Genomic DNA, 27,880 nt, shown 5'->3' on the forward strand with positions numbered 1-27,880 from the left:
CGTAAAATTCAACAATGAAAACAAAATAACAATAGGTATTACACCTTTAAGTTTAATAACAAAAATTTTCAGAAAATACGCTTAGCGTTTCTCATTTTACATACTCACCCACACATGTCATAAAATCGTACAAAATATTCTAAAAACTATTAAAACGCAACAAATTGTAAATAGATTCTTTATACATTTGTGAATTAGTACTAATACTAATAAAGAAATCTCTATAAACAACGACAGAGGAAGCACATAGGTAAAAAGCACAACACAGAGTAATATCTAGGACTAGAAAAAATCTTATTTCCACACAGGTTTATTATCAAAATCATTTAAGTAATGAATCCTTTGAGATACGAACTTGCGCTATTGAAGATACGAGTCCGTATATTCCATAAGAGATGATACGATCCAACACAATCGTCATCTGTAACGTATTATAGTAGGTACAGTCATGATTAATCTCTCTTTTACAGTACTCAATGAATCGGTTAAACATGCTTTACGACCGATCCCAATATCCAAGCTATCTCTAGATTTGTACACCAGAGATAGAATTGTGACATTAGGTTGCGGTTCAACTGAGGCGAAGACGAGCGGAGCGGAGAGGAGACATGTGGGGATCGACCAATCACATTACATGAAAAGACGAGATGTAGACTTCATGTAATGTTATTGGTCGATCCCCACACGTCTCCTCTCAGCTCCGCTCGTCTCCGCCTCAGTGGAACTGCAGCCTTATTCCCATACAAGCACGGTCAAATTCCAATTTCGAGTAAGATCAGTTGAATATTGGGAATGCGGCTTTAGTCTATCATTGTACACACAATATTCACAACGTATATAATTACAGGTATTCTAACAGTAACTAGACGTAGAAGTGTTAGTAGAAAAGTGTAAAAGTACCCTGAAATAAATTTAATACACGAATATAAGTTTTAAAGCTTACATATTGTTAGAAGGGCGAATCGTGGGCAGATGGAATTAAAATGTTGATAACATAAAATCATTAAACAAAGAAGAGAATTTAAGATGATTAATTTATCAATGCTTATTATCTCAGTCTACCAAAAGTAAGTAAAAGTAGTAGGTCCCGGCTGTCATCGAACGTCTTTGGCAGTCGTTAGAAGCCAGTAAGTCTGACAACCAGTCTTACCAAGGGGTGTTGGGTTACTGGGAAGCTGACCCTAACATAGTTTGGTAAATGGCTAGGCTGATGATGATATTTTGGTCTACCAAACCATAATTTTATCGATGAACAAATTATTTCAGGAACTAAAAACCAAACCGCTAATGTGTACTTTATTATATAAATAGTCTGATATAATATGTCCGTCCATTTTGATGAACAGGGTCGCGAACAAAGCAAATAATTGCAAATTCTGTTTAATCTGTTTTTACCAATATCAATTTCGTTTCATGATGTAGACGTAACATTTGTGTCACTCTATCGTGAAAGCCAATATAAATGGTGTTTTCCAGTGTTTAATCGGTAAATAATGCTACATTCGAAAGAGCCTTTTTAATTCTGATGTCGATCTAGAAATAATGGCTTTTAAGGACTTTTTAGAAAATCAATTGTAAGCTTGTACTCTGAAAACAGTGTCTAAAGAATAATAAAATGACTTAATTGAGACATTTCAACATGAGTTCAATATTTAATCATCAATGAATCACCAAATGAGACTGGATCCTATGTACCAATATAAAATTTTATCCAATAAAGATAATTTGCAAAAACACTCAATTTGAACTCTGCAATCATTCGAGTACGGATCAACATGCAATTAATTATTCATTAAAATTGGGGAATTGATCAATAACTTCATAAATTACTAATTAAACGAATACATAATTAAACGTATTATTGGTATCAGCAATCGGAATATGTAATTACGCAACAATATTAACTACAACCATTGGGAAACATTTAAACATTCGCTTATTAACAGCTTTCTTTACTTCTAAGTTCTGTGCGTTGAGACATACGGCTCTCGATTATTTTAATAGAACCAAAAAAACAATAACTTTGATGTCAACAAAGAAACTATTATCCTGTTCGCTGTTCTCAAATGCGATAGTGAAAAAACAAACAAGCAAAGGATTGAAGAGCTATAAAAATGGAAAACTTCAGAAAAGCCATCGCATCAAAATTTTCCAAATTGACATAAAATATGGACCAAATTAACGAGGCCTAGATTGGATTTCCACAAATGAAGCCACGCCAGCAAAACTTTTACAAGTGCAAGTTTCTAAACTGATGAAGGAGCAGAACTTTCTTAGACCTCGAACCAAAATGGTCGATTATTATATAACCTTAAAATAGATGAAAACCCCGTCAGGACTGCGCAGCCTCCGTTACTTAATTAAAAGGGATTAGATAAACAAAGATTTATGGCCCAAAGTAATCTCGTAAAGGACTTCATTGGAGACCCGTTTTTTCGGTTCAATTAGAATAATCGAGGCTTAAACGTTTAAGAAATTAATCGTGCTAAGCAATCACGCACCGATTTTCGTGGGTACTCCCACCGGCTGAGGTGTCCGGAGGTGGCTCCGAGCTTCTTCCACCACCACTCCACTCGAGAGCGTCAATCATTTCCATGAGTTCCTTAAACACAGCTATCACTCTCCAATTGTACTTAGCTGAACACTCCACGTAACCACACTTCCAGTGCTTACGAACTAAATTCACGATATTTCTTCTCTTCTCTCTTGAGTCTCCGCAAGCACTTTCTGCTATAGCGAGTTGCTGAAGTCCACTGGCGGCAGACGGAGTGTTACTACACAGAAGATCCTGTTTATTGCCCACTACTAACACTGGAACGTTCCTCATGTCCCGACTTTCAACCATTTGGTCTCTCAAAGTTCGTATATACTGGAAAGTTTCCACATTAGACAAGTCAAAGACTAGAATATAGGCAGTAGCACTTCTGAGCCCATAAAAACGGTAGTGAGCCCATTCGTAGTAAGAGTTTATCGGAAAGTACGGTATTACTGGTACATCTGTGATTTTAACTTCGTAAAGATGCTCGTTGATGATCACCGAAGGGTAAAAGGTGTGTTTTCGATCTGTCGGCACGTATTCCTCTGAGAAATCGCTCCACACGAATTGCTGTGAACAAAGAGAATGGATGTTTAAAAAAAGGGTTTTGTAAAGTGACTAAGACGGATTTGGGTCGGGCTCATTAATCACCAGGAGCTTTGGCTCACCTTGCCGGGATGTGTCGTTATCGGCTGACGACCCGCCGTCAGCCGTACGACACGGCCTATAACTTTCGCAGTTACGTAGGCAAAGAGCTCGCTATTGCTCCTTCGGGACTTACAAGGGGAAAAAGCCACTGTTTTGTTGGAGCTTCTTGTTTTCCTTATTGTTCAGGACTATTTATGCTAGATACTTTACATAACATAAGGGAAGGGGTACATAAAATGTGTTGCTTTAAATAAACGACTACATTTACCCAAACTCGACATTCAAATTCCAAAAAAGAATTCAACAAACAAATGAATTGACAACTCAACATCAAAATTCTATATTTGAATACTTCATCCTGAGGCCATTCAATCAAACTATTTCTGATAGAATTCTGAATACAAGTTTGAATTCAGAAGCTTCGTACAAAGTTATTCATAGCAAAGCCAACATCAATAGTATTGAGCGAAGCGGGCAGGTGTTGGGAGGTAAATGGAACTGTTGTTGCGAAGTTTCCTGACATCCAGTTCGGGAATATAAACTAGTTTTTTATACTGCCTTGGTACCTGTTCGCAGTGAAACTACAGTGTCGACTGAAACAAGTGCTGAACTTGTTTCTATGACAAGTTCGTTAGCGTAGGTGCTGTTGTAGAAGTTATGTATATGTGTAAAGTACTGCAGTTATAGTCTTTATGATGCGAAAGCCATAATTTCAATTTAAATACCATTAAGTCAAAGTAATCCACCTAAAATTATTTCGTGTACTTAGGTAATAATATAAAAATAGCATTTGTTTTATTTTATATGTAGCAAAATTATTTACTGACGATTATGCAAATAAAATGCGAGATTTGACAACAGAAATAGTTGTTTTATGTAATTGAATTATTTTGTGACGCTCATAAGGATATTATAAAACCATATAATATTCAAGCCATTTGAAAAAAAATAGCATACTTGACACTTCATGAGAGCAACACAAAATCATAATTCCAATTCAACTTCGCGTAAAATTCTATCAATATTTAATATAAACCGCATTTCAATTCCAATTTTCATCTTCTTGCAAAGTTAATTAAAGGTTACCCGACCGGTGCACATATGGCGGTCTCAAGTTTATCCTAGAGTAAAATATTCATAGAATATCTGATGAGCTGTAACAAATGTACATTTCTGATTACGCCATATTGCATTTCGTGGGAGTGGTTACGTGTTTCCATGCGGATTCGATTTACCAGATTTATAAGTTTTGGAAAAGCATTTTCTTGGCTGAAAAGTTTGGTTTAGGAGAAAAAGTCGCATTTTTACTCCCAGTTCATATAAGTCAAGGAAATTAATAAGTTAATGAAGTTTTCAGAGTCTGAAATTCATATAAAATGTGTAGAAAAAGAACCCCGCAAAGAATTAAAATATTAACCATTCCCAAAGAAGTAGGTCATGTTAAAAAACGCAATATGTATATCTTGAAAGGTATATCCACTGAAATATTATTGATACATGAATCGTTACAATTTTAAAACAGAAAGCAATTAAAACCTTCGAACAGTTACACTTTTATTAAAAAGACAAATGAACACAACCCTACACGTGCCACGGCAAGCAAAAAGAATAAATACAATTCTAAATCATACCGTTAGCACTCACTACATAGTTACTACCAGTCGATAGTTCTCGAGCTACAATAACCTTTTTATCTTTTCACTCCGGTCTTTTCAACCATCTTGTGTGGATTTTCTTACCACTTTAAGAACGGAGGGGTTAACAGTGCTCGTTATCGTGGCATAGTGCAATATCGGAAAATTCTCTAACTCATCATATTTCAAGCAGTTTTCAGTCTTGTACGTGTGCTATGGCTCTTTAGACTTTCTGTTCCCCTAGTACTTATTCGCTACTGCTCTCAGCCTGGTTTTAGTTTATGATGCTAAACTGTAGATATATTTTTTTCTACTAGTTCTCTGCAATTTATTTTTATACCTTATGGTTTTTTTTAAATATCTTCAACTAACTTGTGTGGATTTTCTTACCACTTTAAGAACGGAGGGGTTAACAGTGCTCGTTATCGTGGCATAGTGCAATATCAGAAAATTCTCTAACTCATCACATTTCAAGCAGCTTTCAGTCTTGTACGTGCGCTGTGGCTCTTTAGACTTTCTGTTACCCTAGTACTTTTTAGCTGCTACTTTAAGTTTTTTTTGTTTTAGTTTAAATTTTAGTTTTTTTGCAACTTGCAGTACCTTTGCAACAATTTTATGTACAACTTGATATTTTTATAGTAAAAGGAAAGTAAAGAAAAAAAAACAGCTGTTAGATATTAGAAAAATATACGGCGACATACATAAATAAGTCTGCCTTAATTCACCTTTATTTTGACTCAATATGTATGAATGGTAATAGCACAATAAAAATATTGTCTAGTTTAGACAAATAAATGGCTCGCAAAAAATGAATGATAATGTAACAAAATAAACTGAAACATACGAGAAATAACGATACATTAACTTTGTCGCAGACAGATTATTCGAGAAAAAAGTTACGTTAGATACATGATCAATCAAGTTGAGGTATTGTGTTCGATTCCCTTGCTGCACGTTCTGTTTCGTTTTTAATACTTTTGGAATATATGACTTAAACCAAAAATAAAACTTTTTTTTTATATAAAAATACATTGGTTTGTTGCTTACCCTAATTCTATAAAAGATGCTTTTAAATAATAACAAGACCTTTTAGTATGCCGTTGATAGTGACAGTCGTCAATTCAATAAAAGTTTTTAGTCGGTCTGATAACAGGTACTTTAGAACTAGTAAAAAATCAGAGTTTAGGAATGCAAAAAACATTTTGCTCCTAATATTATATACCTACGTTACCTACATTATTATCTTGCCAAAATTGAAAATTTGCCACTTTTAGACAACTAATATCAACGTCTAAAACAACCCCACTCAAACGCACTACCCGAACATCAAATAATGTAATTACACATTCCATATCCTTAACATTTAACACCTGCGCCTTGGATAGTTAACGACCTACCCTCTCATATAACCTGAGTAATATCACTCCCATCGGCCTAACTACATTTGGTAGAACCACGGAGAACAAACTGACTAGTGGAGATGCCATAACGAACCCAAGTCTTGCCGGGGCTGCGGGATTGTTTGAAAGAGTTACCGCGACCCTGGTACATAAAAGGTATACGAAGGAACACGGTGGGTTTTAGTCAGTAAGTCTGACACTTCCTTCACGCTGCTAATTCATAGCGGGAGGATTTATTTAATTATCACCAAAAATAAGGTGCCATAATGCAAAATAAGAAAGTAATAATGCGCCTAAATGCAGGCGATTGCGGGACGAGGAACGTTACTGTTTCTACCAATTTACGCGTTCTTTGGACCTTTGGGTCCACCGATTTTTGGTATTACAAACACTTTTTGAAGTGTTTGTAATACCAAAAATTGGTGACACACGTCTCAAACATCCCAAAGGCCTTTAGTTAGTTAGTTTACTCGTAACTAATCGATTATGGTCACGAATTTGACCTAGAAGTAGGCGCCTGACCTACCTGCACTGCGACATCTCTGCTCATATTTCCCTACTCCGTGGTACTCAAGCTATATCAAGTGACAGAGTTATTGGTACCCTTAACGTTTATGAAAGACGACATTGTGATATGGCTGCAATATCTTGTCTGTCATTGTGGAGTTTATTAATGATATTTGTTTATTGTATTTTTGCCTAATGATGATGGAGAAGAATATATTCTTATACGTAGGTATATTATAGAGTTTTCTTGAACACGCTATTATTAGGAACTACTAGTACGAATACCTAAAAATGTTTTATTAGATAGATAGTCCATTTTCAAACTACTGCGTACTACTACGGGTGAAACCGGTGGCGTTATTCGTAAATACTATTTGCGTGAAAAGATGACTTATCAAAGTTATTTTTAATATTTTTTTGACTGCCACTGAATACAAAATTGCAATTTATATTGAAGAGGGGAGATTTCAGAAGCACATTTTGACATAAGAAAAATTTGCTGCCTCTGGGAGGGACAGGGGACTGAAATATTGTACCCAAAAGCCCCTTGCGAATTGTGAAAAGCCAAGTTAATAATAGAATATAGCCCAAATGTATTTTTAGGTGTACAAAAATAAACTCAACAACAAAAACAGCTTGTGTTTTATTTAATTCTCCTAAACTTGGGGATATTTTAATATAGGTAAATAAATATAAAAGAGAATGAATTGAGGTTTTCAAAATGTAAATATTGGAAACTTAGAAAATGTTTAGGTTTTGTTTATCCTTTCTGTGGTCAATTGTTGGACGGCACAGGTCAGCACAAAGTTCTTAATTAGTTACATGGTAATTGATTTTATTGTTTTTTTCTTACTCCTATGTTTAACGCTTGCCGTGGCAGCCTTTAATTAAGGCTACACTACAAAACGTAATTATGTAAGTGCTGTAACATGTTCTTTTCTGGTGTATGCTTTGTTGGTTGTCCTTAAATAAATAAATAAAAAAATAAAAAAACTAACCCGATGTTCTAAATAAAGCTATCAGTAATTACAATCGACATGTCGGGCGAAATATCCACATATTTATGAAAGCTACATCATGAAAATTGGCGTACTGCGGATACGTTTTTCACGCCTGAAATCCTGAAATCATACGCATAACTAATGAATCGGAAAATACGCTGAGTCATGGAAATGTGAGCTCTATTGACGCCGGTAAATCTTTTATTCACGTTTTTGTTTCGTATTTCCGAAATATATGAAGGTATCTGTTGTGTTCTGGTATCTTTTTGTACTACATAACAATAGAAAGACACTATCAGTATTTCATCTTTTGTTTTCCAAAAGGTCTTGACAAGGTGGGGGAAATTTAAATATGAAATATTTTATTGATATTTTACCTTAGTTAACATAAGATATAAGGCGTGTTCTTACGTACAAGTATTTTTTGATGTCTTTGTTTAACTTTGAATGTTTATTTAATTCGAATGTTCCTCAATATGCTTTTAAATGCAAAATATTAAACATCTACATTTGAAGATAAAATAATTTCCAGCTCCAGTCGTGGTTTCCACTTGAAAAGACTTAATTTAAGTAGCATAAAGCTTGTGGCACATTATAGCAGCACCGCAACAGCACGGCTCCACACCAGCATTTAAGTTGTCATTCAATTTAGAGCATTAAATCGTGTATATTATAATATATTTCGTAATGTCAATATGAAAAAGCCAACAGCGAGCAGTCAGCGTGCTTGCCGCTTCCACACAACTCGACCCGCCGCCCGCGTGCTGACCTCATGCGTACAGCGCACCAACGGCGTGCTAATTGCGCGCCGACTCCGAGCCGGCAGCGAAACAACGTCATTACGTCGTGTTCAATCATAATATCAATCATAATCGTCTTAAAATAATATTGAGTTTGCTGTGACAGCAAGCTTACACCTCGCGGCCGGCGCGCGGCCGGCGCGCCGATGGCGAGCGGACAGCGCGTGGTGGCGCGCCAACCACGCGCTGTCCGCTCGCCGTAGTCTTAATTCGAGGCGACGCCGTGCTGCAGCCGTGCTGTTGCGGTGCTGCTATAATGTGCCACAAGCTTAAGTATTCATGTGTATCTGCTGGGGGAAAATGATATTGTCTGGTTTTATTTTTAAATTAATGAAGCCAGCAGCAGGTTTTGGTTTAGTGACCCGTGACGCTAGTAATCACAGATTTTACGCGACTACCTTTTTGTTATGATCATTTAAGTGATAATTCGTATTTGCATACAAAAAGCATAAAGCATTGAAATTAAGCTCATTTGTCACATTATAATTCATCGCTTTTATTCTTAACTAGCTGTTGCCCGCAACTTCGTCTGCGTGGGCAATATAGAATCGTCAAAATACTACTTATCCCGTAGGTGCATTCTTTCACGTGACAGTATAATTAGGATTAGCACTTAGCAGTCGCATAGATTCATTGATCAAGGTTGTGTTGTGGATGTGACCATTTATCTAAACAAAAGAAGTAAAGTTTGTGACGTTGTTCAGCCAATTTGGGAAATTATTACGTACTAGCTGTTGCCCGCAACTTCGTTTGCGTGGGCAATATAGAATCGTCAAAATACTACTTATCCCGTAGGTGCATTCTTTCACGTGACAGTATAATTAGGATTAGCACTTAGCAGTCGCATAGATTCAATGATCAAGGTTGTGTTGTGGATGTGACCATTTATCTAAACAAAAGAAGTAAAGTTTGTGACGTTGTGAATATCTCTGGATCTAGTCAGCCAATTTGGAAAATTATTACGTATGGTGCGTAAGTAATTTTCACAGGAAACAGCTATAATCTATGTCTATATGCTTTGAGTCTGACAAAGCTGTCATTTGTACATTTTCTGCAGCTGCTGTGACTAATCAGAAGCCAGAAAGTCTGTCAGTCTTACCATGGATAATGTCTTGTAATGTGACTGGATTGAAGAGATCAGATAGGTAGTCGCTCCAAGCAAAATATTGGTACTCGAACAGATTCGGCGACTGGAAGCCAACACCAACATAGTTGGGGAATAGCTGGATGGATGATGAAATGAGTCATCATCATCAGCAGGCGCATAGGGTAGGATAGTTTCACTTACTCACTATGGTAAGGCTGACCTCACATTAGGCGTGCGCGATCCTCGGGCGCGTGCGCGCCGCGAGCGCGCTGCAAGTGCCGCAGGGCAGCAAAACGCGACGCTCACGCGGCGCGCTCGCGACGCACGCGCGGCGCCCGCGCTACTCACACGCCCGAGGATCGCGCACGCCTAATGTGGTGGCCTAAGCTGGGATTCCACCGAAATGTTTGCATTAGTTCACGAATAGGCAAAATGTACGTATCTGAGAGAGTCCACTTCATGTGTTCGTACTTGAAACCTGCAGTTTTGCCAAGATTTTCAAAATGTACGCTCGCAATTTGTCATTTCTTGGTGGAGCCAGCAAATCAAAAGAAACATAAGTGTTGTATACTGTGCGTCACTATCGCACACTGGGAAAATTTCGCTCTTGCGGAGGACGTTTATATACCATATTTTGTGTCACACGTAAACAGGACGTAAGTATCCACCGAAACACTTTCAAAGATCTGATGAACGAACAAATCAGACCTGACTTGGTCACCTGGGGCCAATCAGAGCTCTATGAAGCGATAATACGCTTTGGCTCCTACTGTTATTGTGGTTTCTGAAAATTTATTCACCTCATTCAACGATGAATGTAATTCTGATGGTACTATTAAGAACACTTGCTTAGCGCAGAAGCTGACGTTGGCAGGTCAACTCTTTTGACTTCTCGAATAGGATACCATTGGTTTTTGTGCAATGCACACCTGCAATGCATTCTGGATTAGGATAGGATATAGGTGGATAGGATTTGCAACAGAGAACAATTCTGTCTTTGTAATTGAATGATATCAAACGTAGTTTTATATAAAAGGTTTTTTTTTAGACTTGGCTCGGGTCTAACTGAGACTGTTCGTAATCGTGAACAGTGTATTAATTGCGATCGGAAGTTGAAAGTAAGCATGTCTCTGGTATGCGACGCGTATTTTGTACGTTTTCAGACGCGATAAGGCAGCTCCCATTTCTTATCTGCACTTTGTATCTGGGCTGGTTTTTAAAGCTACAGAAGCCTACATTATCTCACGCTTAGCAGCGCTTGCGAGAGATAGATCCTGATTTCTTCTAGGATTAAGTTTTCATATTTTGCATCAGAAAAAATAATACTACTCACTCAAAGTAATTTGTTTAAGGCCACCACATTAGTGGAAGATAAGCTAAACTATGTTTATGAAAAAATCCTGATATGAACTCCATCTGTAACTTTAAATTATAATTAATTGTTCCACTAAAGTCATCATTTTTGACATAATGTTCAAAAAATAATTTAGATGGCACCGTTTTAAATTTGGCTGAGATCTATTAATTTTCCTTTCATCAAGGTAATAATTATAGTTGGATTTTGATGTGGCACAGCAAACTGACAAACACTATTGAAATGTCTATCGAAAAATTACACTACGTGTTAAAATATGGTAAATTACGGAAAATACACAACTCCATCTATTGAAATAATAGTATGTAAAGAATGTAAATGGTAATTCATTGTTATTTACCACCTCGCTTCTTGATGTATTTTATTTACCACAGATGGAGCTACTTTAACCTGTACTGTTTTGTCAAACAGATTGCGTGTCGTAATATTTTACATCTTGAATTCACTAAATTAATCATATCTTTTGATAGAGTGAACCGATTTCGATGAAACAAAGCCTAAGTAATACCCCAAGTTACGTAGAACTTTTGTATATAAGCATTGTCTGCATTAAATTCGTAGATTTTACGTGAATCCCGAACAAACAATCACTTTCTACAGATTTATTATATGTATAGATGGTGCGTAAGTAATTTTCACAGGAAACAGCTATAATCTATGTCTACATGCTTTGAGTCTGACAAAGCTGTCATTTGTACATTTTCTGCAGCTGCTGCGACTAATCAGAAGCCAGAAAGTCTGTCAGTCTTACCATAATATGGATATCGTCTTGTGTAGTTGACTGGATTGTAGATAGGTAGTCGCTCCAAGCAAAATATTGGTACTAAAACAGATTCGGTGACTGGAAGCCAACACCAACATAGTTGGGGAATAGCTGGATGGATGATAAAATGAGTCATCATCATCAGCAGGCGCATAGGGTAGGATAGTTTCACTTACTCATGGTAAGGCTGACCACACATTAGGCGTGCGCGATCCTCGGGCGTGTGAGTAGCGCGGGCGTCGCTCACGCAACGCGCTCGCGACGCACGCGCGGCGCCCGCGCTACTCACACGCCCGAGGATCGCGCACGCCTAATGTGGGGGAGGCCTAAGCCGGGACTCCACCGAAATGTTTGCATTAGTTCACGAATAGGCAAAATGTACGTATCTGTGAGAGTCCACTTCATGTGTTCGTACTTGAAACCTGCAGTTTTGCCAAGATTTTCAGAATGTACGCTCGCAATTTGTCATTTCTTGGTAGAGCCAGCAAATCAAAAGAAACATAAGTGTTGTATACTGTGCGTCACTACCGCACACCGGGAAAATTTCGCTCTTGCGGAGGACGTTTATATACCATATTTTGTGTCACACGTAAACAGGACGACAGTAAATATCCACCGAAACACTTTCAAAGATCTGATGAGCGAACAAATCAGACCTGACTTGGTCACCTGGGGCCAATCAGAGCTCTATGAAGCGATAATACTCTTTGGCTCCTACTGTTATTGTGGTTTCTGAAAATTTATTCACCTCATTCAACGATGAATGTAATTCTGATGGTACTATTAAGAACACTTGCTTAGCGCAGAAGCTGACGTTGGCAGGTCAACTCTTTTGACTTCTCGAATAGGATACCATTGGTTTTTGTGCAATGCACACCTGCAATGCATTCTGGATTAGGACAGGATATAGGTGGATAGGATTTGCAACAGAGAACAATTCTGTCTTTGTGATTAAATGACATCAAACGTAGTTTTATATAAAAGGTGTTTTTTAGGGTTTTTAGACTTGGCTCGGGTCTTACTGAGACTGTTCGTAATCGTGAACAGTGTATTTGCGATCAGAAGTTGAAAGTAAGCATGTCTCTGGTATGCGGCGCGTAATTTGTACGTTTTCAGACGCATAAAGCATTTTACGTGTGTATGGTATTAAATAGAGAGAGCTCCCATTTCTTATCTGCACTTTGTATCTGGGCTTGTTTTTAAAGCTACAGAATCCTACATTACCTTCCTCATGCTTAGCAGCGCTTGCGAGAGATAGATCCTCATTTCTTCTAGGATTAAGTTTACATATTTTGCATCAGAAAAAATAATTAAGGTCTACTTAATACTACTCACTCAAAGTAATTTGTTTTAAGGCCACCACATTAGTGGAAGATAAGCTAAACTATGTTTATGAAAAAATCCTGATATGAACTCCATCTGTAACTTTAAATGATAATTAATTGTTCCACTAAAGTCATCATTTTTGACATAATGTTCAAAAAATAATTTAGATGGCACCGTTTTAAATTTGGCTGAGAACTATTAATTTTCTTTTCATCAAGGTAATAATTATAGTTGGATTTTGATGTGGCACGGCAAACTGACAAACACTATTGAAATGTCTATCGAAAAATTACACTACGTGTTAAAATATGGTGAATTACGGAATACACAACTCCATCTGTTGAAATAATAATCTATACATATAATAAATCTGTAGAAAGTGATTGTTTGTTCGGGATTCACGTAAAATCTACGAATTTAATGCAGACAATGCTTATATACAAAAGTTCTACGTAACTTGGGGTATTACTTAGGCTTTGTTTCATCGAAATCGGTTCACTCTATCAAAAGATATGATTAATTTAGTGAATTCAAGATGTAAAATATTACGACACGCAATCTGTTTGACAAAACAGTACAGGTTAAAGTAGCTCCATCTGTGGTAAATAAAATACATCAAGAAGCGAGGTGGTAAATAACAATGAATTACCATTTACATTCTTTACATACTATTATTTCAATAGATGGAGTTGTGTATTTTCCGTAATTTACCATATTTTAACACGTAGTGTAATTTTTCGATAGACATTTCAATAGTGTTTGTCAGTTTGCTGTGCCACATCAAAATCCAACTATAATTATTACCTTGATGAAAGGAAAATTAATAGATCTCAGCCAAATTTAAAACGGTGCCATCTAAATTATTTTTTGAACATTATGTCAAAAATGATGACTTTAGTGGAACAATTAATTATAATTTAAAGTTACAGATGGAGTTCATATCAGGATTTTTTCATAAACATAGTTTAGCTTATCTTCCACTAATGTGGTGGCCTTAAACAAATTACTTTGAGTGAGTAGTATTATTTTTTCTGATGCAAAATATGAAAACTTAATCCTAGAAGAAATCAGGATCTATCTCTCGCAAGCGCTGCTAAGCGTGAGATAATGTAGGCTTCTGTAGCTTTAAAAACCAGCCCAGATACAAAGTGCAGATAAGAAATGGGAGCTGCCTTATCGCGTCTGAAAACGTACAAAATACGCGTCGCATACCAGAGACATGCTTACTTTCAACTTCCGATCGCAATTAATACACTGTTCACGATTACGAACAGTCTCAGTTAGACCCGAGCCAAGTCTAAAAAAAAACCTTTTATATAAAACTACGTTTGATATCATTCAATTACAAAGACAGAATTGTTCTCTGTTGCAAATCCTATCCACCTATATCCTATCCTAATCCAGAATGCATTGCAGGTGTGCATTGCACAAAAACCAATGGTATCCTATTCGAGAAGTCAAAAGAGTTGACCTGCCAACGTCAGCTTCTGCGCTAAGCAAGTGTTCTTAATAGTACCATCAGAATTACATTCATCGTTGAATGAGGTGAATAAATTTTCAGAAACCACAATAACAGTAGGAGCCAAAGCGTATTATCGCTTCATAGAGCTCTGATTGGCCCCAGGTGACCAAGTCAGGTCTGATTTGTTCGTTCATCAGATCTTTGAAAGTGTTTCGGTGGATACTTACGTCCTGTTTACGTGTGACACAAAATATGGTATATAAACGTCCTCCGCAAGAGCGAAATTTTCCCAGTGTGCGATAGTGACGCACAGTATACAACACTTATGTTTCTTTTGATTTGCTGGCTCCACCAAGAAATGACAAATTGCGAGCGTACATTTTGAAAATCTTGGCAAAACTGCAGGTTTCAAGTACGAACACATGAAGTGGACTCTCTCAGATACGTACATTTTGCCTATTCGTGAACTAATGCAAACATTTCGGTGGAATCCCAGCTTAGGCCACCACATTAGGCGTGCGCGATCCTCGGGCGTGTGAGTAGCGCGGGCGCCGCGCGTGCGTCGCGAGCGCGCCGCGTGAGCGTCGCGTTTTGCTGCCCTGCGGCACTTGCAGCGCGCTCGCGGCGCGCACGCGCCCGAGGATCGCGCACGCCTAATGTGAGGTCAGCCTTACCATAGTGAGTAAGTGAAACTATCCTACCCTATGCGCCTGCTGATGATGATGACTCATTTCATCATCCATCCAGCTATTCCCCAACTATGTTGGTGTTGGCTTCCAGTCGCCGAATCTGTTCGAGTACCAATATTTTGCTTGGAGCGACTACCTATCTGATCTCTTCAATCCAGTCACATTACAAGACATTATCCATGGTAAGACTGACAGACTTTCTGGCTTCTGATTAGTCACAGCAGCTGCAGAAAATGTACAAATGACAGCTTTGTCAGACTCAAAGCATATAGACATAGATTATAGCTGTTTCCTGTGAAAATTACTTACGCACCATACGTAATAATTTTCCAAATTGGCTGACTAGATCCAGAGATATTCACAACGTCACAAACTTTACTTCTTTTGTTTAGATAAATGGTCACATCCACAACACAACCTTGATCATTGAATCTATGCGACTGCTAAGTGCTAATCCTAATTATACTGTCACGTGAAAGAATGCACCTACGGGATAAGTAGTATTTTGACGATTCTATATTGCCCACGCAAACGAAGTTGCGGGCAACAGCTAGTCCTCTATAAGGAATGGTAATATTGTCATTTACCACCTCGCTCCTTTGACAAATTGATGATGTATTTTATTTACCACAGATGGAGCTACTTTAACCTTGGCTAAACAAAATTTTCATATTTTTTTTCTCTTCCGAAGTTACTTATAAAGGTGTGATTTTCTGTGTAAAGATTAATAATAGGCCGATCAACTAATATAAGTACAACATTCAAATGTACAGTTTTGACAAATAGATTGCGTGTCGTAATATTTTACATCTTGAATTCACAAAATTAATCATATCTTTTGATAGAGTGAATCGATTTCGATGAAACAAAAACTAAGTAATACCCCAAGTTACGTAGAATATTTGTATATAAGCATTGTCTGCATTTAATTCGTAGATTTTACGTGAATCCCGAACAAACAAACAGATAAACAGACAAACAGACAAAAATGACAAAAATGATGGAAATGGGTTCTGTTAGTTATCCTTTAACATGCTGGCTATTTTTTTTGTCAATTTCTTCAATGTACAAAAATTACTTTTCTACAGATTTATTATATGTATAGATGACTTTGTTTATGTTTATCTTTATGGTCCAATACAAAGATACTACTAAATCTACTCTTAAATTTTAATGTACCTACTTGCAGAGTTTTTGATGCAACAGCCAGCTAATGCATTGCAAGCACGTTTTACTATTTTAACATTGTAGTACCAACTCACAGAGGAAGGAAGATCGCGGAGATGCCATAAGGAAGGTAGGTTACTCGCCTTCTTGTAGGTCAAAGTAACGTACGGTAGGCATGATTACTGTGACTAGAACTAACGAGACGTTCAGGTTTCTTGTCGAAACAAATAGGTCAAAGATTGGTCTTGATTGATTGGAGATTTCATTTTTTTTAATATTGGGCGGGTTCCACAGAATGCGTGTAAGAGCGGAGCTAGTAACATTCCTCGTCCCCCGAACACCCGCATTTTGGCGCGCAACTTTCTTAGGACATTTTGCATTATGACATCTCCGCTAGTCATTTTGTTCTCCATGTACTGCATAGCATTGTATTCTTTACTTTGTGTAAGTTCTCAGCAGCTGCAGTAAAACTCGCTCCTACAGCATACATGAGTAGTGTATCATTATCTAGACTTAGCACAGAAACTAGTGGGGATGTTGCTACTAAAGTTTCTATGATACAAAGAGGTATAGTAACATGTTTATGTTCAGCACAGTCAAAGGAATTATTATAATTACCATGTCCAATTAGTTTAGTGAAAGCTGTAACTTTATCTGCGTTTGTTATGTGTGTATTGTTAATACCTAATGTTGTTAATGTTAATAACATTATTCAGTTTGTTGAAATATTAAATTACTAAGTATCATCAGTTTCAACTTTTACTTCAGCAAGTCGGTCATTATTATATCTATTAGTTTTCATTCCAATTGCTTTACAATTGTAATAGATTTTTCGTTTGGGCTTTAAATCCATTTTGGGATGCTCTTTTCTTTTTTATGATAAAATAATATTGGAAAAGGAAAAAATATGAAACCTATCTACGCCGAATGGTCAAATTCTGTCTATACTTTTGTCATATAGAAAAAGCCTGAAATTAAAACTGCTAAATAAACTGGTTAGCTTACAGTTTGGAGATCACTGGTTAACTTTACAAAGATGTCAAGTGTACAAAGATGTTTTCATTTAGAAAGAAGAAAAAGAAAGAAAGAAAAATAATTTATTTTTGCGCAGACGCACTCGTATACACACAAAAACAAGACAAGGAAAATGACTATAACAAGATAAACCGAAATAATACTAAAATAACTTAATACTAAACAACAGCTTTAATCTATGATCCGCAGTGTCTTAATTATTTTTTTTTTTAATCTTTAGATGAACAGTTAGTAATTTTTTACTGACCGTCTAAGAACCATCTAAGCTAATTAGTATTTTAAAAGAGCAAAATATACCATTACCTGTATAATGCTAGTTTTTCCCACAGCGGGTGCTCCGAGCAACACCACTTTGACGAGGTCAAGGCTGTCAGGACTTGGCTCCAGGCTGGGAGCCCCTCCCACTGTCAGGGTACCCCCACCACCTCGCTCCAGGTAATCCAGGTCCAATTCTGGAACAATTGGAAAAAATTGTTAAGCAACACATTTTTGATGTACCTACACCATAAAGGGCACTTGCGTTTTTTGTGGGTGCTGGTAGTCGTTGGCAGTTGTTACTGGTCAGAATTCAGAGTGTCTGACAAGCAGACATACCATAAGAGCATAAGAGCTTTCAAGTTGAGGAGGTCATATAGGCACTCGCTCACCGCAATACACTGGTATTAAACTGCATCGGACGCCAACCTAAATATAGAAAGAAAATCACTAGGCATGTTGAATAAAAATGAATTGAAAATGATGATAATCAGACTTCTTAAGGGGGATAAATCATGGAAATCCTTTCTGAGTTTTACTCTTGCAATATATATTCAATCCAAATAAAAATAAGTAGCTAGGGTACTGTCCAGGAAGAACTGCGGTATTAAATCTACTCTCTCAAGTAGTTAAAATTGAAGTGTCGAAATTGCGTTGCTGTTTGCTGCAATATTGCGGTTTGTACCGCACTTCAAGTAAATGAATCCACTAGCGTCCTTATAAAACCTAGACTTTTCCTGTTGGCCTGGAGTTATTGTTATTTTACACAATATTGCCTTTACGGCAATTTTTGGAAAAATATTATAAGTAATTACGAATGTTCCTCCTGTAAAAAGAAGTTAAAAAAGTGTAAAAGGATAATTCAGAATTATTTTGTTGATATCCACATCATATTCAAGCAGCTTACTTTTGCTAATTTGACTTATACCAGATTTGACTTAGACTCAGATCACCCATATGATCTGATTCGCAGATCTGATAATACTTTTTCGTGATTAATCACCTCAGTGAGTAGTGCTGGTTTATAATACAACGTGTAAATGTATTTTCCTATCAGCGTCACACCAAAAAAAAGCAAAACCAACTAAACCCATAAAAAACGCAAATACCACCGATATAGATGGACCTTTGAATAAACAACATAACAAAGAGCCCATCCAACGTGATACATGACCCTCGATAATGACCATAGCTATCCATGGAGGCTTTGTTGCAGATATAAAAAACCGAACAATGGAGGATTATAAGCATAGCCGGTAAAACATGGATTAATATGAAGAGGCGATTGAACTTTTAGCCGAAGTGTGAAGTACTGAAGACACATTTAATATTATTTTATTTATTTTCTCAGTTTTGTCTGGCTGTCATTGAACATCTTTGGCAGTCGTTACGGGTAGTTAGAAGGCAGTAGGTCTGATAACCAGTCTTGCCTAGGGATTTTGGGCTGTCTGGGTAAAGTCGGATAGGCAGTCCCTCCGTGTAAAACACTGATACACAACTGCATCCGGTTAGACTGGAAGCCGGCACCAATATAGTTGAGAAAAGGCTCGGGAGATGAATATCTCTTAATTCAGAGTGCCTCCGGGAAAAATCTTCCTCTAGCTCCAAGGATATAAAGAACATACACAATAGGATGCGTAATAGGAGTCTAAATATAATACCTACACAATTCAGAAGTCTTAAAGCGACTCCAGCATATTACGTTATACAATCTGCAAAACATTTTAAAAAACCTTGCAATTCTATTACAAAACAATTGTTGTAAAGTTTTTTCTTCCTTCCTTTTATTTTCTTCATTTGCTAATTCTCTTGAACCCTCGTTGTTGTTAAGAAAATTAATTTAGAAAATGCTTTTCGTGTTACAATCTGCTTAGGAAAATATAAAATACTTAATAATAGTTCCCAGTCTGTTCTTGACTTTCTTAATTCGTGGATTTTCTTGGGTTTGTGAAAGAAAAAGTGCTGTGAAACCAACTGCGATTTAGCTAAGAAATTGAGTTGAGAAAATGTTTCTTTACCTTTCGGAAACTAATAAACATAGTTAAGTTGTTGTTTCGGTTCCGGATTCGCTTTGAATACTGTTCAAGAATTTATTTTCTTTGGGATTAAGTTAAGTTATTAAGTAATTAAGTTAAGTTTGGAAATGAGGACCATGTTGTGAGAAAGGTTTTGGTTATAAACGTGGATGGGTATAGAAAAAGAAGGACTTGAAGAAAGAAACGATGAATTGTATCGATAAGGATACAAAAATATTATTAGGAACTTGTAAAATGACGACAGGTAGCAGAGTAAGGAAGATGAAAACATGCTGCGCCAACCCTAGATGGATACATTTGAGTATCACGGGAAGTACTTAGTGTCCTCAGATTGTAAGTGAAATAGTAGAAAACAGCTATTCAGTGTTTTATTACAGTTAGGTAAAGCGTGATTGGAAGTAAGAAATTCCTGTCTAAATGCATGAAATTTTATCCAGTTCCATCCGTTTGATTACAGCAGTCTTTCATGTAGATACATAAAGCATTACTGGCAAAACAGTACAGCTCAGGAATTCTCTGGTATTCCTTTGGAGAATATACGGCTTCATTACAAACACAACAAACGTCCACGTAGCTATCTCTTTGAGCCTAATATTACTATATACATATATGTAGAAACAACACATAGGCTACTTTTTATCCAATTTCGGAATGTTATCTCTAGTTTTTATAACAAATTCATTTTAGTTTTAGTATCTAGGTCTAGTTTTAGTGTTTAGGTGTCTAGTTATAGGTCTGTACATATTTTTGATGTCATCATCATATCTGTCTGGCCTTTGTTGTAAATAAAAAAAATATAGCAAATTCACGATATTAATTTATTCTTTTTCAACCCCTTTGTCCCAGATCCCTAAACATCTATAAAATTCATCCTATCCTCAAAAAGTCAACATTGTCCCCTCACCTTATTTACTTTTCACAAAAATCCTGTCTAAACAGCGATATAATCCCCTGACACATTGTCGTGTCGGCCGAAGGTAAAACTGTCAGGTTAAGATTTAAAGGCAAAACATCTGAGATTTATTCCCCAACCTTTCATCTAATATTTTTGCATTTTTACTTGTTACTTGAATATATTTGCCAAGCCATTTTCTAAGTTTGTTGGGGTTAGCTTCTAGTTTAACTGGACCAGTGTTTTACATAAAGTGACTGCCTTTCTGAACACCACAACCCGGTTGCTTGGGCAACCCCTTTAAGAAGACTAGTTGTCAGACTGGTATCTTGACAACCCGTAACGACTGCCAATGGTGTGAAAATGGCAGCCAGGATCCACTAATTTAGTGTGCTTTCCGAAACACGGAGGAAATCGTCATGACTTGGTTAGGCATGCACGGACGTTGCTTCACCTTATGAATCAACCTGTGAAACAGTTACATAGCCAAGCCACAAAGTCCTTACTGGTACCATAAGGTTAAAAATATCTCCCTGTATTTTCACGTAAAAGGAACCAATAAGTTATGTATACCGTATGCTATAAATTCGCGCTGAAATTAAATTTATTGCGCATATTTCGGAAATTGAACGAAGAATGTGTTTGCGAATCGTTAATGGCTGATGTAGATGTTTCCACTATTTATTGCGCGAGGAGTGAAGCTTTATGTGTGTAATAAACAGTTATGATGCTAATAACGTTGTTTGTTTTTGTAAAATCTTTTGTTATGAAAGTATTTATCTCATGAACGTGCGTGAGTCTACTTGTGTCTGTGTGAACATTGACGTTGTATAACTCGGCGACCCAACCAATCATGAGTGCTATTGAGCTTACGCGAATAAAGACAATGCGTATGATCATTTACACACACAAGTACTGCTGACAACGCGGTACAGTCCGGAACATGGCGGCTATAGTGGTTGTCTAACGGAGTCAACTCTGAGGAACACGGACAGCATTCCCAACAGCACAACAAACCTTTCCAATTTCATTTAATAAACAACTTTATAACCTAGCACTTAAAACTTAGATTCCTTTACCAAAATCTGCTAATTGGCTCCTGTTAGCTGTGAATTTTAATCCTCTGACTCCACTAACGACCAATTAGATCCTAGTTTTATTGTTTGCGCTTCAAAAGAGAGGGTTAGTACAAGTCCTGGATATTTTATTCCAGTCGTTACTGTCACTATAGTGTTTCTACTTCTTGATGTTAGAAGCAACAGGTCGGATTTGAAGACCCGACTAAGATGTACTCTTCAGTATAATGTTTTAGATCCTCTTTTTAATGATCTGGTCCTGGTTTTCCTAACACTTGACCTAACAAAGGTACACACAAGGAATGATCTACAGACATCTACAAATTCTTCAGAGCCATAGCTGCAAAGTCAGGGTATACAGGGTATACAGGGGTATAACATACGAGCTATTACCCTTGTCCCAAGGGACCTATGTACTTCTCGTGTTTGGATATAAACTGGAGAACATGTTATTGTAATGTATAGGAAGATTTTGCATGGAAGCATAGTAAATATCCACTGTATATCGAACGATTCAAACTCTCACTATTATGATATTATAACTGTAATTATCCTGAGCGTTATTTGAAGTACATTTCGTACATTTGGACCTAAAACAAAACCGTGTCACGTATTTTTTCAACACATTCGCCTCAAAAAACTTACATTACAATGATAATAATCTTCAATGGCGGTCTAGCACGCCATTATTACAAGACATGTGTATTTTTTGTACCCCTTTCGTTTTATGAGTACGTTCTCTCATTTTCCCAGTATCAAATTACAATATTGGTGTTTTTTCTTCTCACAGTCTAAAGGAGAGAGCAGGTGAAAATGGAATGTTGAAAGACGCAAAATGAAGATGGTGGTGGCCTTGTTTAAAACATTTACTCCTTAAAGATAAGAGACAGGGTTTAACATTCCAAATAATATAGTTTTCCGAAGGGAGTCGGTGGACTCTTGCATACCAATGCTTGACTAATGGTGAGGTAACTTAAAATTCTGAAATCGTTGCAGATCTCTCCTATTTTTCTCTGTATGAGGAGAGGCCTGTGTTCTGCAGTGGAACAATAAGACAGACGATGGTGTTGATGGCAATATGAGATATCATCGTCACATAATAGAATTTGAGTAGAATGACATGAACGTCATGTCATAATAGATAGAGGAAGAACAAAAAAAAAATGTTTCAATGACTGAAAGAGATGTACGGAAAGAAAATACATGCATCATCCTCATCATCCTCCGAGCCTTGTTCACAACTATGTTGGGGTCGGCTTTCAGTCTAACCGGATTCAGCTCAGTACCAGTGCTTTACAAGAAGCGACTGCCTATCTGACCTCCTCAACCCAGTTACCCGGGCAACCCGATACCCCTTGGTTAGACTGAATAATACATGCTGAACTGAAATTAACTAGGATAAAGCCTGAAGGATGATGATGAATAAACAAGAAACTGTTCTGAAAACATTACATGAAAAGTGAAGCACCAACAAACTTTGTAAAGAGTTTTAACTATGGCGCTTTGTTAGAAATTTTGTTACTTCCTAAGTAGGATAAATACGATGAAGAGATGTAAATCCCTAACGAAGTTTTCAGTTTTTTTTTATTTTTTATAGAAGAGAACATTGTATATGGTTTTACCATGATACAGTTCGTGCCAAATAACTTTGAAATTGTGAAGTTGTCACCCGTGCGGAGTACTGTTTTCTTCATAATTTTCTTGACTATTCTGCAGTCAAATAGGAGCCAACTTAGGACAGGCAAAGCTTATCGACAAAAGCCGTACAAACTGAAGCAACAGGAGTTCAATGGCTAACTTAAAATCGCAAAGAATTGCAGTTTTTGCAACATGGCCTACATTCAAAATTATTAAGAAAACAAAAACAATTTTTACAAAATTATACCAAATTCTAAAGCGAAAAGTCTCAAAGGCACCATTGACATACGAAAACAATACTCCGTTGCAATAATAATTCGATTAGCGGAGATCAAAGGCCAGAATAGAGAAAAGGGTCCACCCGTCCACTAGAATCCATTATACTCCGATATTAAATGGAAACAAAAGGGGAGAGTACTTGTTAACTGTTCCACAAAGAGATGATAGTTGGGAAAACAATGCTTTCGAGGAGTCTGTTAGAATGATTTTAGTGCAATGCAATGGATTTTTAATAGTAACAAAAGTTTACTTCATCATCATTTCAGCGATTAGCCGTCCAGGCGTTCTCAAATCATAGGCCTCCTCCTTCACCAAGCTACAATATAAGTCTCGTGCTAAAACTTACAGATAAATATGTTAAAATGCAAATGATATAGGATCTTTTAGTGAATTATTCACCTGAAATTGAATTTGTAAGTTTCTTTTCCTCTATACTACAACTTTAAAGAGGTTTGAATTTTGCTAAATTGAAAGGTTTTAATTTATTTATTTATTGTTTCTGGTAAACCAGTACAATACTAAGATATCATTAAAACTAATCCGTCTATTAATATAATATATCAACACAAAATGAGGCCATGTTAATCATTACCTTTATTACGATTCTAGCCTAGTTTCCTTGTTCAGTGTATTTATCTAAGTAATAATATATTACGGGATCTATAATATAAAAGATAAATGATACGAAGAAATATTGTTTCTGGTTCTGATTCTTATTGTTTCCCATTTATTACTTAAAGGTCAAGTTATTTGATATAACTTAATAAAGAATTTGTAATTGTTGTTATTGATATCTTCCTTTTTGTTATTATGTATATCCGATACCTATGTGAATTTGAGCTCGTGTTAGCTAAGTTACAGATTAAATAAGTGTTATTAACGCAAAAGTGCATTGATAGGTGACAACCATTTTGTTACTACGAGTTCCACCGTATTTCATGAATAGGTTGACATATGAACATCTTTGGCAGTCGATAGAAAAAGGCAGTTGATAGAAATAGAAGCCAGAAAGTCTAACAACCGCAGTCTTACCAAGAGGTATCGGGTTGCCCAGACAACTTTATTTCTTTCTCCTGAACGGAAATATCTACTACAAATCTGTTTAAACATAGATTAGTAAATTATATAAATTCTACCTATACATATAAATTCCTGCCAATTAACCTTTAGATCCCAAACAACGATCCTATCCCACTACACCAATCTATTCATACAAAGTTTCCGGGAAGTAACAACAGCAGTAGGAAAGTTCTGGAAGTACGTGTAACAGCGATATATCACTCTGTGAGAGATGCGGTACACGAGGAAGATGATGAGTTTACTATTTAAGGAATGATCTGACCTTTACAAACGTTAAGATACATTCCAAGACACATTTTTTATACATGTTCTATACGATGCTCTCAGGACTCAAATGTACCACATAATTAACACACAATCTCATAATCGTGGAACTTGGATGTTTTTTTATGTTTATGTATCAGAATAAAATATAGGTACCTACCTATAGGTACCAACTTTATATCTAGTACATAGGCTTATGTGGCTTGGTTGCGTGTAATAATTCTCTCAGGATGCTGGAGAAACCACAGGAAATAGCTAGTCAATATATTGGTGCAATATTATATATCTTCTTCAGGATTTAAGGGGCTGAATGCCGAAATTGGCTTGTCTCAAACAATTTTGTGGCCAAATCTATACAGTTTTTGACCTCGAAAAAAATATACATATATTAATCTTGAACATATGTATTTCTGAGAACCCTGTTAATTTCTAAACACATTTTCGAAAAGTTTTCTCGATACAAAAAAATTGTAAACTTACCTCTGAAATGATCTTCCAACAAGAATATCTGTATAACTTATCAACGTACATTGATAAAAAATTTTAACAATAACGAGTCCATATGTAAATACAGAACTTGGTTAGTATTTACGTAGGTACGCGAGAGAAATGTAGTGTTTTGGGTGCATTCAGCCTCTTAAGTTTTATGTATTTCAAATGAAGTTACGTTGGTTATTGCTACTAAATTGAGGCATCGAGGTAAATTAGGTATCACAATATAGGTATGATTTTGCTGACATTGGGGCCAAAAAACGCAAACGATAGCGAACAAGTTAACGTAGAAAAATCCCTGTGAAGTAAATAAATCTCTATCGTATATTTTGACAGTGACTTATGAGTGTACGTGAATTGTACATGAAGTTCAAGTCTATTGTATTTAGGATACTTTTGGGAGATTTCAGATTTATTCTAGACTTGATGTGACTTGCGGTTGTACTTACGTCTCGGAAAAACCATTTTCCGCAACCGGGAAAAAAGAAGCCTATGTTCTTTCTGATTATCTAACTACTTATATTATGTTAACTACTTACACAACTTTGTTTATTGTAAGCAGCTACATATGCATCCTACTAATATTATAAACGCGAAAGTTTGTATGTATGGATGTTTGTTACTCTTTCACGCAAAAACTACTGAATGGATTTTAATGAAACTTTACAATAATATAGCTTATACATCAGAATAACACATAGGCTACAATTTGTAAACATACTTATTGTTCGAAATACTAAACCTGCGCAGACGAAGTCGCGGGCACCAGCTAGTATAATAATAATTTTGAGTCCTCTGAGCATTTATAAGCTATGCATAAGTAACTATGATATTACCTATTTTTTTAGGTACCTACGACACCGTTTAATTTCATATTATTTCGCGACTAAGCCTCGATTGTGTGTAAATATGTGTATGAGACTTGAGACTTTAAAAACCTGTCTTAATCGACCCAAAATCTAGTCACGTCACGTAATCTAGAAAATATACGATTCTGACAATTTTTTTTTAATATTGCATTTCAAAGCTACTGAACTCACTAGTCACTTGTTGTATTAAACTTACCCAATATTTTATTTTGCTTCGTACAATTCCCTCTAGCATCTCTATCGTCATCTTTATCCAGTTTAGACGTATTGTCAAATCTATTCATTTCAGAATCACACACTGTACTTTCACATTGTCAATTATCAACATTACTTCATACTTTATTTCTCACTTTGAAATGATTTTGAAGTTTTTCGTTCATCGTTATATTTAAGTTTGTGTTTTATATGCCATATTTTAGTAATTATATATTTCACACACTATCACTATGTTAAATTACGTATTATTTACATCTAATTTAATAAAAATTAAAATTATTTTGCATTTAATCTCTACTCATATTCAATATTGCTTATCATACACACGCAACGACTATTTACAAAACGAAATTTTCATCAGATCCAAGCACGTAATTTTTGTCAATTATCGTAAAATTGGCGGCAAAATCTGCGCGAAGAAGCGCGACCATCCCCGATGACGCATCGGGAGCAACTGAAGCATTGTAACGTGCGAACCTTGGAGCAAGCAAGTTCATTACAGGCTTTATGTCATCTCCAAACATTTTTTGATGCTGGCTGAATACTAACGTTCGCGTTCCCTTTGCCAAATTCGTTGACGTTTTCTGCGAAACATGCTTTTTGTTTATTCAGTTCTGAATTCGAAATCTAGTTTCAAATTCAAAGGTTGTTTCTGTAAATATGATGTAAGTGCCTGTGAGAATTGTTTGAATAATAAATGTTATGTAAGAGAAGCCACAAACTACAGACTAAAAAGTCGGCTGACAGTTGACTCGATGGTTGGCAATTTTTTTATAGAAAATCTTGATTTCTTATTACAGTTTTCAGGCGGTCTAATACCGGCTAAATATCTGGTCTTTGTAATGTGTTTTGCGCATTCATCTTCATACAGATTTATGAGCCGAAACCAACTATCGGCCGACTAAAATTGTGTAGTGTGCGACTACTCTAAATGTTATGTAAATGATAGCTACAGCTTAAAAGCTTAGACGCGTTGTAATAAATATGAAATTAATATTAATAAATTAATATAAGTAATACGTGGAGTTATGTTCAAAGAAATGCTAGATATTTCAAACAATAATATCTACTTAGGTATTTTGTATGCATAGATTTCCTAAGTCTACCTACTTGAATTTTACTCGAAATATTACCATTTTCAGTACATGTAACACGAAGAAACTTTATGTTTATTCATGAAAACCTGTGGCTAAATTACTTTGGGGAGCAAAAGGTCTTGATTAAAAAAGTCTTTTGGACTTTTTAAATTATTAAGTTATTTACAACTTCCTTATTTACGTTAAGATTTTAATCTTGGGATGAAATTTCAAAGACTGATCTTGGATCTTGAGACTTTGTTATTTAAATGTGAAG

At 36.3% G+C, this 27,880-nt stretch overlaps 1 protein-coding gene across 1 annotated transcript; it reads right to left on the reverse strand.

Moving 5' to 3' along the window:
* Nucleotides 1–708: 708 nt before the first annotated feature.
* Nucleotides 709–26,957, reverse strand: LOC124639876 (ras-like protein family member 10B). Its single transcript, XM_047177382.1, has 3 exons — nucleotides 26,508–26,957; nucleotides 17,734–17,882; nucleotides 709–3,106 (listed from the first exon to the last, which is right to left on the reverse strand). The coding sequence occupies exons 1-3, from the start codon at nucleotides 26,593–26,595 to the stop codon at nucleotides 2,486–2,488; spliced, it is 858 nt and encodes a 285-aa protein (XP_047033338.1). The 5' UTR covers nucleotides 26,596–26,957; the 3' UTR covers nucleotides 709–2,485.
* Nucleotides 26,958–27,880: the final 923 nt, after the last annotated feature.

The sequence above is a fragment of the Helicoverpa zea genome, chromosome 19 (assembly GCF_022581195.2).
Source record: "Helicoverpa zea isolate HzStark_Cry1AcR chromosome 19, ilHelZeax1.1, whole genome shotgun sequence".
Taxonomy (NCBI): Eukaryota; Metazoa; Arthropoda; class Insecta; order Lepidoptera; family Noctuidae; genus Helicoverpa; species Helicoverpa zea.

Bases quoted from the DNA above. Each gene is read 5' to 3' on its own strand.
- LOC124639876 (XM_047177382.1), bottom strand. From the start codon at position 26,595: ATGAATAGATTTGACAATACGTCTAAACTGGATAAAGATGACGATAGA. The intron at 17,883-26,507 runs GTAAGTTTAATA...CAATTGTTCCAG, and splicing joins GAAGCAAAATAAAATATTGG to AATTGGACCTGGATTACCTG. The intron at 3,107-17,733 runs GTAATGGTATAT...CTTTGTTCACAG, and splicing joins GAAAAACTAGCATTATACAG to CAATTCGTGTGGAGCGATTT.